Here is a 16318-nt window from a genome sequence, read left to right on the forward strand (position 1 = left end):
GTTGCACCTTCCACAGCCGATCCAGAGTCTGAGGATCCTTGGCATTTTTGTAGAGTTCTGAAGTCATCAAAATTTGTTGAAATTCAAGGTGTCAGCTATAAGTGGCATGAGAATTTGGCTACTCCAGTAAGTACGATATCAGGGATACTTGAAGGAACCCATAGTAATACGAATTCCAATGAATTTCCTTATTTTCGTAGCAGTAGTACTGATACGCGTTCCCGTTTCTTGGGCAGAGTATAAGTTAGTTTGTTCTGCCGCAAGTACATGAAAGCCCGAATCAAAATACTCCTTTAAGTATTCCACAGGTTCTCCTCATCCTACTGGCTATGGATACTCGAAGGAACTCATAGCAATACGAATTCCAATGAATTTCCTTATTTTCGTAGCAGTAGTACCGATACTCGTTCCCGTTTCTTGGGCAGAGTATAAGTTAGTTTGTTCTGCCGCAAGTACATGAACCATCGAATCAAAATACACATTGAAGTATTCCACAAATTCTTCTGATCCAACTGGCTATGGATACTCGAAGGAACTCATAGCAATACGAATTCCAATGAATTTCCCTTTTTCGTAGCAGTAGTACCAATATCTGTTCCTGTTTCTTGGGCAGAGTACAAGTTAGTTTGTTCTGTCACAAGTTCATGAAAGCCCGAATCAAAATACACATTGTATTTTTCCACAAGTTCTTCTCATCCAACTGGCTATGGACTTACTCCACAATCTAGGACATCTATTATAAATATAGTGGTTTTCCAGATCAGTCGTTGCACCTTTGAATTTGATGTTGCCGTGCCAAAATCAGTATCTTCTTCGTCAACACTTTCTGAAAAAGTTTCTGCATTATCACTCTGGTTTCGTACATTTGGCGGTGTTCATACAAAGACAGAAAAAACACTAAAAAACAAACGAAGAAGACAGCAAAGCAAAAAGAAGAATCCGCCAAAAAACATGACCAAAAACTGCCAAAGTCAGATGAAAAGTGGAGCGCGAGTCACATTGTCTTCAGACAAGAATATCAAACTTCGAGAAAATCAGAGACCTCCGTTTATAGATTTTATTGCTGAAAATAAATGCCAGCAGATGACTCTGGGCGTAAAAAATAAATAATGAGTAAAAATGAAAAAATGAGTCTGGACGTAAAAAATAAAAAATAAAAAAATGTTTACATAATTATTCTCACAGAACTGCAGCAGAACTGGGATAATCAGACCGGGTACGTCCATTTCCTAGCACACAATTGGAGCTCAACTTAAAAAAAAATTGGAATTTGACTTAATTTTGATGAAAACTACCACTTATGTTTTGAGTACGGAACGCAAATCTACGAAGCCACGCCATCTGTTGGGTTTTTGAAAAGGAAATTTTTCACCCGGAGAAAATCAGCTTAGCCCGAGTGAGACAAAAAATATGCAGGTATACCTTAATTGAATATTTAAGATATAGAGATGGTTAAGTTATGTATTTAATATAATGCGTTCAGGCCATTATATCAAAATAAGTTCTCTTTTTTATAATAAATTTGCTTTCCGTAACTCTGTTTAATTTCCATAATTTTGTCACTAAAATATTATTTTTTTAATCAAATTTAGGTATATTTCATAGGGATTAACCTAACTTCACTTCTTTGGTGTTGTAGCTATAACTCCTAAGTACCACATTGTATATTTGAGAATGTATATTTGAATATATATATATATATATATATATATATATATATATATATATATATATATATATATATATACCCTGTATTTAGAGTTATACAGGGTATACATTCTGCAATTTTTTATAGGGTATACATTCTGCAATTTACTTGTTTAAAAAAATCACCATTCTCAATCACTTTCTAGCCAAGTTACAGACTACCAATTGTTGTTGCTTAACACACTTATAATCATTTTAATTTTTTCTACTTTTTTGTTTAATGTATTTGGCTTGGGAAGGAGGGCGTGTCTCGGGAACAAAACAGTTTTGATTATGATTATAATTAGCGCAACCTGTAGCGAAATACTCATATACGATATTCGAATCGCATGGCAGTTTCATCAGCTTCTTCTTGCTCCCTGCACAGGCGCCATTTCTTTTTCCTTTGAACAAAATTATTTGAACAGTTTACTTGCTCGTGTGCCTCGTTTTAGGATAGGTTCATTCGTTTTGATACTGAACTATGGTTTCTGTTTGTCAGTGAAGTGATTTTTTTTTCGAAGTTGATAAAGTAGGTAGTGTTCTAGAGAAAAGTGTCTTTGTGTTTATAGGTCTGTGTCCCATAAGTTTTTGTAATTTGCCCCTTGATCTCTGTGTTTTTTTTTTCATACAATTTGCCAGTTATTATTTGAATTCAGGACCCCCCCCCCAAATTCTAATATTTAGACTTGTGATAGCTTGTGACTTGTGAAAAGGCTATATTGGGGAGGGGGAGGGGGAAGGACAAATAAAAAAAAAATAAGAAAAAAAATTTGAATGAAATAAATCTTTTAAATAAAGTATTATAAGGAAACTACATAATTACAGGTACTACACAAAACTACCAAACACAATTTTAATTATATAGAAACTATAAAAAAAAAACAATTTTCTGGGTGCCTAGATTGGGTTTGAACTATGCACATTATTGTAGTTTACAATGATTGATAGATCTGGCGGTATGTCTCTTCTTTTTTGTGTGTGTTTTGACAAATAATTATCATTTAGCTCGGTATAAGTAGTTTAACACCACGAAAGAGCGGCAGGTGTCAAAGAATGTCACAGAGCATAAAGAACAACTATAACAACACTAATTAAAGAGGACTGAATTTAGGTTGGACTAGTACATAGGGACACTCTTTTCCCCTTGAACAAACTTATTCGACCACTTTACCTGTATTGTGAATCTTTTTAGGATAGCTTCGGTCGTTTCGACATCTTTATTCAGTAAAGTGGTTCTGTTAAAGTAATTGTTGTTCTCTAGAAAACTATATATGTGTTTTTAACGTGTTTTTAGAGTTAAGATAGTTAAGTATAGTCCGAGAGGCTTGTTATATTTTTGATTGAGGGGCTAACAAAAAGATAGCAATATAATAAAAGACTGAAATAATTTATAATTAATATATATAATTAATATAAATAACTGAATCATTGATAAATTTATTGCGTTTTTTTGTATAACTCAGAGAACTTTGGACCTTAAAAGACCCAATTACATAGGTACTTCTAACTTCCGTTCAGTTAACACACTTTTGTAGCCAAGAAGTTTGACTGAATGTCTCTTGAAAATGAGAGTAAGTTTGCCCCCTTTCAAATATAAATTGGTCACTTTTGTTTGTGACTAATTTTTTTGCTATTGAATAATCCTTTGGATCACCTAAAAATTCATGGAAGTATGGGTCTAGATTAGTTTACGGTTTTTGACATTTTTGGGTTTCGACTTTTTTTTCCATTCGAAGAAACCAAATAAAGTTGATTGAATGTGCCACCCATAACAACTATTAATTTGGGAAGCAGTCTGAGACAGTCCTTTCTCAAATGAGCCGCAGTTCCTCGTCAGGTGAACTTTATGCCGCACAGTTCACAGTTCTAGTGATAACTTTGGCTTTCCATATAAATTTTCATTGTCCATTTGGTGTTTTTTCCTTGGATCTGAGTAGTAGAATTTGAATCATAGAAACTCTTCAGAACCAAATAGAAAAAAAATCTTATGGAACTGTGGTATAAAAGCCAAGCTACTTCTGAAGTAATTGTAATTTTTCTATTTGAACGGAAAGAATTCATAAAAACAGCCAAAATAGTTGCTATTTTGGGCATTTTTGATGCATGGCTAGGATAGGGCTAGAAGAGGAAACAGGGCTAGGCGAGGAAAAGTCGCCAAGTAGCCCGCAGAAAAGAAAGGGCTAATTTAAATGACTTTCAATAGTCTTTCACCGGCCATGAAATAAATAAATTTTAGTGTACATCTTTTTCCCTAAATACTCAAGCAAGCTTAGTTTTCAGTAACATGTTACTTTTACAGAATACTAAGGACGTAGCATTAATCTTTGTTCGTTTATTGGTTTCAAAATTGTACACAATAACCTTGTAAAAGATCTTCATCTAAATTAGGCAAAGAAACTGAAGATGTTATCGTGGGTTTTTGTTAAAATTGAGCATTAAATATAAATTTTACTTCGCACATTTCTTAAACTATGCCTCCCCACCAAAAAAAAAAGATTCAATTTTGTTACATAAAGAGCCTAAGGGGTATATTATCATAGGTATCTTTGAGGAGTTGCAGATAGAAATTTCATTGCTTATTAAATATTGTTCTATGTCAAATATGTAGAGGTTCTAACCAGTTAAAGGCCACTAAAAGAATTCTTGATGTCTAGTTTATATAACTTACAGAATTCGCATTATGATTATTGCGATTGCTCTACCATAATTCTGAAAAAAATATGAATTTCTATTGTATAGTGTGTTTCCGTCATTTTTTATTCTTAACCTTCTGCGTTTTAGAGAACTAATCATTAAAATCCTATTCTTTAAAAAAAATTCAAGGTTAAAACAAACACAATTCAGGGAGAAGGGGTGATAGCAGGGGCGGATCCAGTATTTTTTTTAGGGGGGGGGGGCATAATAGGTTACTTTGATAAACTTACGAACAAAGAAATACCTGCAATTTGAAGCGAACCTCAACAGTTCTGTGTCATAGGTAGGTAGTGGAAATAGTCGTAAATTTAATCTAAAATCTGGTGGGGGTTAAAGTTCTAATAAATCTGTTGAAATTAAAATGGTATAAAAATATTGATACAGAAATAGTAGGTAATAAAAACCGCCACCCCCATAAAAAAAAGAAAAAAAGCTGTTCACCATCTATAAAAAAATATTTAATAGTTTCTGCATAAATTTTTGCCTTTGCACTTCTGACCGCTATTGCGAGTGAGTTAAGCTTTCTATTGTCAAGAAAAGATTGGTCTTGAACCATCTTTTGGGGTCATGCATTCTTTGTTAAAATCTGTATACGTCAAACAATTTAGTATGTCGCTTAATTTTATGGCCCCGCCTAGTAACTATAATCAAACAGTTCGTGGTAACGAACTGTAGTTACATCAAAAGAATCGCATTTTAATGCTGAATTCAAATATATAAGTTTCATCAAGATTAGTTTTACGTATCAAAATTTACGAGCCTGAGAAAATTTTCCTCATTTTCGAAAACAGGGGGAAACACCCCTTAAAGGTCATACAATCTTAACGAAAATCACACCATCAGATTCAGCGTATTTGAGAACCTTATTGTAGAAGTTTCAAGCTCCTATCTATAAAAATGTGGAATTTCGCATTTTTTGCCAGAACACAGATCACGGATGCGTGTTTATTTGTTTTTTTCCCAGGGGTGATCGTATCGACCCAGTGGTCTTAGAATCTTGTGAGAGGGCTCATTCTCACGGAAATGAAATGTTCTAGTGCCCTTTTTAAGTGACCAAAAAATTGAAGGGCACTTAGGCCCCCTCCCACGCCAATTATTTTCCCAAAGTCACCGGATCAAAATTCTGAGATAGCCATTTTATTCACCGTAGTCGAAAAACCTTATAACTATGCCTTTGGGGGCGACTTACTCCCCCACATTCCCCGTGGGTGGGGCTACAAGTTACAAACTTTGACCAGTGCTTACAAATAGTAATGGTTATTTGGAAGCGTACAGACGTTTTCGGGGGGAATTTTAGGTTGGGGGGGTTGAGAAGAGGGAGAAATGTTGGGGGAACTTTCCTTGGAGAAATTTGTCGTGGGGGAAGAAAATTTTCATGAAGGAAGCGCAGGATTTTCTAGTATTATTAAAAAAAAAAATATGAAAAAGTTTTTTCAACTGAAAGTAAGGAGAAGCATTAAAACTTAAAACGAACAGAAATTATTGCGCATGTGATGGGCTGACCCGCTCCTAATGCCCCGCTCTTTACGCTAAAGTATTTTTAGGACTTTCAACTATTTATTCTACGGCTTTTGTGATTCAGGGGTCATTCTTAAGGAATTGGGATAGAATTTAAGCTTTAGTGTAAAGAGTGAGGTACTGACGAGGGGGTGAACCCCCTCATATACGTAATAAAAACACGAGAATACAAAAGTTTGTTACGTAAGCTAATTTGTAAGTTACGTATATCTTTTACTAATAAAAACATTCGTAAAATATTTAAAGTTCTAGTTGCCTTTTTAAGTAACCAAGAAATCAGAGGGCAACTAGGCCTCCTTTCCCGCTCTTTTTTTTTCTCAAAACTACTAGATCAAAACTCTGAGAAAGCCATTTATCCAAAAAAATAAATATGCAAATTTTGTTTTAACTATTCATCTGCGGAGAGCCAACTCAAAACATGCATTGATTCAAAAACGTTCAGAAATTAAATAAAAAAAGTTTTTTTTAAACTGGAAGTAAGGAGCGACATTAAAATTTAAAACGAACAGAAATTACTTCGTATATGAAAGGGGCTGCTTCCTCATCAACGCCCTGCTCTTTAACCTAAAGTTTTTTACTGTTTTAAAAAGTCGAGTTAAGAGAAAGAGTCAAACTTTAGCGTAAAGAGTGGGGCTTTGATGAGGAAGCAGCCCCTTTCATATATGAAGTAATTTCTGTTCGTTTTAAGTTTTAATGTCGCTCCTTACTTCCAGTTAAAAAAACTTGTTTTTTTTATTTAATAGTAATGAAGAGTTCGAAATGAGGATAAAGATATAACTTGTATATTCGTAAAATATGTATTAAACATTAAATTCTAGTTCTTTTGGGGGTGTAACAATTAAAACAGAACGAAGGATAGAAATGCATAGAAGGAATTTAAAACGAGGATTTCAAGTATAGGCAATAAAGCATTAACTAATCACTGCTTCTTTTTAAAAATAGTTTTTTAGTAAGAAGTGTCAACTTTGACAAAATTTCAAAAATTTGCTAATCAAAATTTTAATTTTCATAACAACGTAGCGTATCTTTCCACTTTTTTAAAGTTCTATGTATTTCGATTAAGTCACAGAATTCACAATTTTATAAGAACAGTCTATTTATGTATTTCCATAACCGTCATATCTATTTATTACACGGTCTATCTCTACCTCAATATTTTGGTGAATGTTTATAATGGCTAGTCTTGTCAGTCTAGAGTCCTGTCAGTTTAGAGCTCTTCGTTAGTATTTCCTCTTCTATTCATCCTAAAATAGTCGAGTAAAGACCAAAATCGTCAGAAAAATATTAACTCTAATAAAGATGCATGTAGGTATGAGCTTCGAACTAAGTATATGAGTTGAAATACTCCTTAAAAAACAAATAATTATGTGTTTGTTATTTTTGTATTTGATAGGTATATATTGGTGATTTAAATTCTCAGGGTTTCAAGCTGTGGTAGATTTCTTATTAATTGTTTTTTTTTTATGTTGAGATTTTCAAATATTCAATTCAAATTTTAAATCTTGGTAAATCTGTTGAGCAGAAAAATAAAAAAAATGAAATTTGACTCAGATTTAGCATTAAGTAAGAGAATTGTCCTGTAAAGATTTTGATTTATAAACAACTAATCGTAGACATATGATTCGATAGCATTTATCAAAATAATTATAAAAATCCTCAGAGGTATATATAGCAGTTTAGACAATTTTAAGGGCAAATATATGCAAACACTATACAAAAACATAACTATATTTTGTGACTGGTTGGTATTGAGAAAATGAGAAATTCTGAAGTAATACTGTAGTTACATCCGTTTCCGTGGTTAACTCGTGTGAATCGATGCCGTTCCACTGTTTCAAACTGAGAATTCCATGAACCATCTATACCAGCTAGATTAAAGAAAATAAACGCATAATTATTTGCCTTCTTTTATAAACAATTTTTCGAAAATCTATTCTTCGTAAATGATTACTCCGACCTTTGAAGGAGTTTTTCGACTCTTGTACTTAGTTTTAAGTATATACTTGATACAAATCTTTATTAAAGTTCTAAAGACTTTGGCCTTTATTTTAATGTTTTAGGATGAAAAGAGGAGGTGCTATGTCATATAATGCAGAGCCCTTACATTTACTCTCTATTATACAAATCCCCTAAAAAACAACAATATTGTAAAGACCACCCTGGTTTGCTGAAAAAGTAAACCCAAAAACCAAAACAGATTGCCAAAAAAAGTACTGATATCCAATTGTTCACCTCAGTGCCATAGCAATACTCGAAAATAGATTTTTGACAGTAAAAAGAAGTGAATATTTTGCTATTCAACCCCCGTTGCGACAGCAAAATACTGAAATATCGTTTCAATAGCCTAAAGAAGTTAGGATTTTAAATTTCCCCTCGTTGTTATTATGAAATGAAGATTGTCACCTCACAATGGCTTTTGTGGTAATACGGAAAGATTCCCTTTATTAACCTAATTCTAATTAAATACTTCTTGGTGGTATGCGTCATTAGTAAAATCTAACTGAGGCCGCACAAAGTAACTGAAACCTTGTTTCAAACTTGTTTGCAAGACGAAACAGTCTTAATAATTAAAAAGTTATTAAAAACGTGACTATTCAAACCAATTACAAAAAAATAACTTTTGTCTTAACCCAAACCAGAGCAAGCGGTCCCAACCACAAATCCACCACTATGTCAAGGGGGCGTGGGGGGGTGCCACTTGGGTCCGCCAATGGGTGATTGTGATCTACCCTCCAAATGACGAACCTGTGTGTGTCGTCTAATCCCATAACCAATTCACGTACGCCTTGATGGGTCGGTGGAAGTAAAACCATAATTGTGAAAAAATAGCTTGGTTACACATTTTGACGCTCCTACGACGTCTCATTGCCCTGCTAGTGCCAAAAAAAGAAGAAGAAGAACATAGACACACCAGGGTTTGAAGCTCTTTTCCAAAACCCCCTAAATTTGGTTTTCGCTATTTACTTTTACTGTTAGGATAAACATAAATAGAGTTTTTTATTGATCCTGATTAAGCTTTGCAATCAAATGAAAATATGTTTGAAGAACAGTTTATATTAAAACTCGGTTTTTATTTTTAACTTAGGAAGGGGACTGAAGGGAAGCACTTAAGAGGGAGATTTTACGCATTCGGTTAAAGACTGTCGGCTATTTGCCACCTTACGATTGTTTTTTCAAGACGAATTTACGCTCAGCATGTAGGTCTAAGCGTTAGCCTTCATATAAGCTCTTAGACAGATTTACACATTTTTATGTTCAGCTAGTACTGGAGGAAGAAAAAAGAAAGAATCATGTCAGCGTATTAAGCTTTTCTAATATTTTCGAAAGATTGTTGTTGTATGAATTTTACCACTAAAATAAAGTAGATAACGGCTGTTATCCGAAATCAAATTCAAAAGAGTTTCTTTTTTGAGGTGTTTTAGTTTTCACTTACTAAGGGGGGGAGTTTCATTAGAGAGGAAGTTGTAAACCTTTTATTAAAGGATTTTACCTTGGGGATAATAGGTCATGTGGCCCTTTACCGTAGCTTAATCAAGATCGATTTATAACAAGTACGTAGATGTGATCAAGAGCTTTGAAATGACCCATTAAGTTTCTCTCTACGATATTGCAGCAGCTTGATAGTTTCGAGGAAATTGAGAGCAGAATTAGCTAAAAACCGTTCAGGAAAGTTCCCTTATGACAATACCCTAGCACGTTGTTCTCACCCTACCCAAGAAGATTTAAGATAATCTCGATTGAAATTGCTACGGCATCCATCTTATAGCCCTGATTTAATCCCAATTGACCTATTTTTATTCCCGAAACTCAAAGAACAGTTGAAAGGCGTCCATTTCAATAGCACAGGCGACGAAAAAACACAGCCACAACTTAGCTCATAAGGGTGAGATCTCTTCAAAAATGGTCTAAAAGAATGGAAGCTGACTATAGAAGTGCACATGCTTTGATGGATGATGTACCATATTTAAGACTGCAATATACTTGAGCTTAAAATCTACACTGGTCTCAAGCCTGTTTTTTATGATAATTATTCACCACATGCACTTTGTGTCCAACTTTATTGTGCTTACATGCTAACATGTAAGGCACTATGGGGAAGTCATAAAATTCTTGAGAATTCGCAAACTTAGCTCATAAAGGGATGTTGAGATCTCTTCAAAAATGGTTTAAAAGAATGAAAGCTGACTATAGAAGTGCACATGCTTTGATGGATGATGTACCATATTTAAGACTGCAATATACTTGAGCTTAAAATCTACACTGGTCTCAAGCCTGTTTTTTGATGAATATTATTCATCACATGCGCTTAGAGTCCAGCTTTATCTTGCTTACATGCTAACATGTATGGCACTATGTGAAAGTCATAAAATTCTTGAGAATTCACAAGGGCACGAGCCCAAGGTAGACGCTTGACTTACCCCTACACACAACCAAGGGGGTAGAGGGTTTTCCTTCCCCAAATAGCATGTCAATGACCCAAAAGAAAACAGTTCAAATGTACAGAAGTTAGATAATGCCCTATACTATTTATCCTCTAACCTCTGGAAAATTCTGCGGTGATCCTCCACGGTGGTGTGCACCATGCTTGTCATATTACAAAAAAACTGCTATAATTGCGCTTTGAAGGTTTATTTGCTTTGACTCGGTTGCGAAGTTAGAACAACCCCAAAAACTAAGTGGATCAATGTTGAATTGATTTTTGTTGAATAATCCTTTAAAATTTTTTCTTGTAAAGCAAAACAAAGCTCTGAAAAACAACGCAGCGCCTTGCTTGTCGCGCCATATGTTCATGTATAAAGCAGTAGTAAGCTTGTTGCGCTAACCTTGCTATGGCAGAGATCGAGCCCGGGCTCCGTATTGCCAGCACAAGGGGGTAGGAAGGCTTAACCCCCTGTTCCCTAAACTTCAACGGGTATAAAAAAAAAAAAACTCCGGTTTTTTTTTATTGGCCAAATAAGATCTTTTCAGGGTTTTTTCTCTTGAATTTCCTTTCCAATCAAAATCCTAGGTTTTGGGGCACATGCATGTACTTATTTCGTTTTTCTTCGATTTTTTTTCACTTTTTAGATTGTAAAGGACTTTTGAAAACTAATTTGTAATCCAGACTTTGAAGCTGAAATTTAAAATGTTTGCCTAACGTGCAAGACTTAACAGATTTAAAACTAGTCTTTGATAGCAAACATGCAATGGTACTTTTTGCATTTCAATCTGCCGTCATTTTTGAAGGGTTTCAAGCTCTTTCTACAAATTCCCATAGATTTGTTTTCGCAATAAACTTTTACTGTTAAGATTAATTGAATTAGTAGCTACTAATCTTGAATCAGCTTCAAATGACGAGTTGACGAGATGAAATGACTAGATGACTCAGTTCAAATGACTAGATTACAACTATCGCCGCAAAAATTATCTTCCCATGTTAAATCACCGAAGACCTGATTCTTTATAAGTTTACCGTTTTCTTAGGTTAGGAAAAACTAATAAAAATAATTAAAACAAATTTGCAGAATAAGATTTAAATAAACTTACAAATGAAATTATTAACGGCGGACTTGAGGTTCTCCTGAAAGGGTTTCAGTTTCCGATGCCATTGTTCCTTTATCTACCTCTGCTTCTAATCGTGCCTCATTTAATATGCATGTTTTTGAACTTGCATGAATTTTCTCAGGCTTGTAACTTTTGATGGGTAACATTAAACTCGATCATTTTTTATATAATTTGAATAAGCATTAAAATTCGATTCTTTTGATATATCTACTGTTATAAAGACTCTGTTTCTTAGAGTTTCGGTTACTATTGAGCCTCATCGTTTCTTACTTACAGTTTGTTTCCACGAACTGTTTGAATACTTGTAAAATTAAAGGGTTTGCTGACCATCTCGTTCCGAGTAATTAGTGATAGTAAGGCCATATTAATCGACAAAAGTAGGTCTTTAAAGTTACCATGGGCAGTGAAAATCAAATCTGATTGTTTGCATTGATTCAGTGTAAACTTACACAACAGTATAGGCTTATATCTTCAACAACAAATGAGAAAAATTGCAGAAGCAGGTACCAAATCTAAAAAAAAAATGGATGGAAATCAGCTAAAACATGTGGCACCACAAAAAAACTTAACAAGTTGTAGCTCAGATAATTTTATAAAGTTAATTTTTAAACAAAATTGACGTTTTCCAGGTATGAATGGATACAAGATGGGTCTATGGAGAAAGCAAAAAACGTCTTAATGTTAATAGCCTGGGTACTTTAGAGCACTTGGCTATATATAGGTTGTCTATTCCTAAAACAGTGTTTCTATGCCATGGAAGTCATTATTTTCCTCGAAAAGAAGTTATCCCTAGTTTTGTATTTAATAGGAAAGTTAGTTTTCCTATAGTTTATTTTTATATCTGTATGTTTGTTTACACAAGTTTTAGCCCTCCCCCCCTTTAGATGTCCTTTTAAAAACATGAATCAAAGATACTTCTTAAAAACTAGTATATAAAATAATATTTATGCTTCCAAAAACATTATCATTTTGAAAAAGCTGTGTTTTAATGTTAACCCTCATGTGAACTACATATAAATTTGTTCTGCATTATTATTATTATTATTATTATTGTTATTTTTAGTTATGTTACTCTATATTTTCTTCAATATTGTATTTTAACAGGTTTACTGGGCTTGCATATATTCAGTTTCCAGTTTTCTAAAAAAAAAAAAAAAAAAAAAAAAAAAAACAACTTGGGACAGTTGATTTTCGAAGCAATATCATATGTTTTATTGTTATTTTTTTGAATTTATTGCTCAATTCAGTTTGAGTGGTAATACTATGATATGTCTTGTCTTGCTGTTATTCTTTTCTAGTATTTTATATTTTTATTGTTATTCATTGAATTTATTTCTAAAAGCCACTTTGAGTGGTGGGTTTTATTTCTAAAAGCCACATTTATTCCTATATATCCCTCATATAACTACATATAGAACTACATATAAATTTGTTCTGCGTTATTATTATTATTGTTATTTTTATCATTTATTATTATTAGTTATGTTATTCCATATTCTATTTATTTTTTTATTTTAACAGGTTTACTGGGCTTACATATATTCAGTTTCCAGTTTTCTGAAAAAAAAAAAAAAAATCAACTTGGGACAGTTGTGATTTTGATTTTGACAGTTGATATGTTTTGTCTTGCTGTTATTGTTTTCTAGTATTTTACCTATTATTGTTATTCTTTTAATTTATTTCTAAAAGCCACTTTGAGTGGTGGGGTGGAAACCTCCCTTTGTATTTCTTGCCTCCAAAGTCCAATTGTTTATGCTATTATCTTTGCCATTTTGTTTTATTGAAAGCTCTCTGTTATTTTTTCTTACTTTTTTTTAATTCTTTTATTTTCAAAAATGTTATCAACATAAATTTAATTCAAAACCTCAATTTTACCACGCTATTTCAACCGAACAGCAAATTAATAAATATAAGATAATAATAGCTAATAAATGCAAACATTATAGTGAATGACTAAATAAATTTATAAACTATAATCACATTATTCTTGACTTTGAATTGTCAAGATATTTGTTGATGTGCGAAATCGTCAGATAGACTTTTCTATTGACATTTTACCTTCTTTTGAAGAATCTAGACAAATATTGTAAATCAGTCTTTTAGACTGAATATTATATTACGTATATTTTTTGTGCAGAATATTTTATTGTATAGACCATGTTGTATATCTATCATATAGACATTTTCATTGACATTATAGCTTCCTTTGGAGACTTTAAGTCTGTCGTCATCTCATAATGTTTTTTGAAATCAAAGTACAAGCACACCATTCCTATATGTTACAGCCGATACCTTTAACAAATTTTCTTAGTCATTCATAGTAAGATTTTGAAAATTCCAAAATTAGGCTAACACTAGATTCACAATTGAGATTTTACTAATACAAAATTTACAAGCCGCTAATTTGAGCCAATCAGAATTTTTCAGCCATATTAGTTTATTCTGCGAAAAATCTGATTGGCTAAAATTAGTGCTACTAAATTTCGGTGTTAGCAAAAGATTATTGTGAATGAGTCTTAATTCGAGCCATCAGATTCATGTTAGAATTTTCAGATTGTTTGGAAAATTCTTAGTGGCTCAAATTAGCGTTAGCTAAATCTTGATATTAGTAAAAATCTCGTTTCGAATGGGCCTTTAAAAGAAGGTGACAAAGGACGAGGAAGCACTTCTCCGTAACCGCTTGGCTTTAGCGTTACAATTGTTTTTGCCATTTTTAAGTTTTGAAGAAATGTCAGATACACTATTTCGTGACAAGTGAGTGAAATTCTTTTAAGAAATAATTTTTATCCGCTATATAATAATTTATTTCCAGGGTGCATAAAATTCTGTATAAAAATGAGGTAGCTAGTATGTGAAGGGAACCAAACTTTTCCAGGCGATGGGATTTGTCGTCCATCTTGAAAAGGGAGTAGATTTTTTATTTATGGAACGGAAAATGTATTCGGGCCAAGAAAGTTCACGCTCGAAACAGTTTAGCGAAGCCGGGCTAGAATCTGATGTGGCTTCTATTGAGGGAGGTGACCTAATTTTGGTCCTAAGAGCTCTACGAAGGCTTAGTGGTGAGTTAAGGAAGATTAACGTTTCTTTAACTAATCAAATCTACAGTCTAAGGGAAACTGTTCATGACTACTCTCAAAGAGTGAGTGAGGATTTTAGGACCATGGAAAAAAGACTGAGACAAGGACTTTTAATGGAATTAGAACGGATAGAACGAGAACTGTCAAGAATAAGATGTAGGCTTGAACCGTTTGACATTGGACAAAATTCTGTATCAAAACCTATAAAGTTAGTTACAAGAAGGTCCAAATCAGAACCGTCATCACCTTGTAGAACTGAAACCATAAACCTAAAAACTTCTTCACCTCAAATAAAAACGCCAATACCCTCAACTAGTACAGCTGTGATACTACAAGCCTATTCATTATCAGCTAAAAGAAACTCTGATAAACTGCCAGGGGCTGCTGATTTGAAGAAACGGTCACGATCAGAAGAAAGGTGTAAAAAGAAAGAATCCAAAGAAGATAAAATGGGAAGATCACGTTCCATGGAGGCATCTGTTGGCGATGATCTTCTCCATAAATCACCTTCGTATTCCCATAACCAAAGTGCTTCTAGTAGAGAACGATTAAGTTCTAGAAACTCATCCTTTGATGATGTGGTAAAAGAAGATAAACCATCAAGTAATAATGACCCTCCCTTGTATTTGCTGCCTTATGAAACTGTAGAAGAACTAGCCGTTGCAATAGATCATATTGTATCGTCTGGCTTAGGGATAAGATTGATTGTCTCCGCGCCACCCGTGAGATTGAAATCGAAAGAGGATTTAGGATCTAGCAATGATAACTTGAAGGTTGCTGCCCTCTCCCATCGTGCGGATTTCTATCACCAATATTGTAAGCAGATTTATGTTTCAATATTTTCGTCTTGTCATTATGGGTTTGATTTTGTCATGCTTTTTGTGGTTTGTCTGTAATCTTAAGGTTTTGTTAGTGTCGCTTGTTTTTTTTTCCAGTTTTATCTTTTTTTTTTTTATTACGATCCAGTTTATTTCCTCAACAGCTTAATTGGTAGTTCGAGAAGTTTTAGGAATTTTATATGATGTTGAAAAATAGTACCTCATCTTATTACTTTTTGTCGTTTAGGAAAAGAGATTTAAATAGTTTTCCGTGTCTGTTGAAAATGTTAACCTATCCAGATCGCTTTTCACATAGAAAACGAGGAACTTTCTTATTACGAACAATCTTATTAAACGAACAAATAATCGCCCGGGCCAAGATTGATCCCTTGTTCCACACATTTGTTGTAATTTTTCTGCCGTAGCCTTTAATGCGAACCCAACAAAAATCTGAAATTCACCTCACTGGTATAAAACGGGAATCTCTTTCTCTAATAGCTAGGAATCAACTGATAAGTAAAGATACAAATTGCATTTTTAAACTCCTCCTACGTATGCTCCAGTCTTTCAACCTTCAGGGTCAGCAGACGAATTATACAAAATAGCAAAGGAACTGGAAGGGGAAACGAGTTTTCCCAAAAGCGTCAAGTACCTAGATAGTTTTTTCCACCCCAAGAAATGGTAGCATACGAATTTTCAGAAGAAAAATCACATTTCAGTTTTTGAAAAAAATCACAGATATTTAATTATTGCTAGTTTAATTGTATATGAATGGGGTTTTTGGTCAAGAGAAAAAAGGGTCATCAGAATTATTCTTCTCTAAAAGCCTCTATAGGCACACTAAGATGAATAAACAGGCTTATTGAGCTACACTACAATTTTGTGAAAGCTAAGAGTCACTGAAAGGATAGTACAAAACATTCTAAAGTAATTTACCACAATTCGAAGGTCGTCTTGTTGGACCTATGTGATACAAAA

The 16318-nt window shown here is 33.6% G+C and overlaps 1 protein-coding gene across 9 annotated transcripts in view; it reads left to right on the top strand.

Moving 5' to 3' along the window:
• The window catches only part of LOC136043927 (uncharacterized), a 141005-nt gene that overhangs the window by 82925 nt on the left and 41762 nt on the right, over window positions 1-16318 (top strand). For 7 of the 9 annotated variants that reach the window (XM_065728996.1, XM_065728988.1, XM_065729005.1 and 4 more), the window contains one exon: window positions 14258-15338. In XM_065728996.1, coding sequence (XP_065585068.1) covers window positions 14324-15338 — 1015 coding nt within the window. In that variant the 5' untranslated portion in view covers window positions 14258-14323. Of the gene's footprint in view, window positions 1-2131; window positions 2219-13026; window positions 15339-16318 lie in introns of those variants that run through there. The other 2 variants (XM_065729042.1, XM_065729051.1) reach the window with 2 other exon arrangements.

This window comes from Artemia franciscana, chromosome 1 (assembly GCF_032884065.1).
Source record: "Artemia franciscana chromosome 1, ASM3288406v1, whole genome shotgun sequence".
Classification (NCBI taxonomy): domain Eukaryota; kingdom Metazoa; phylum Arthropoda; class Branchiopoda; order Anostraca; family Artemiidae; genus Artemia; species Artemia franciscana.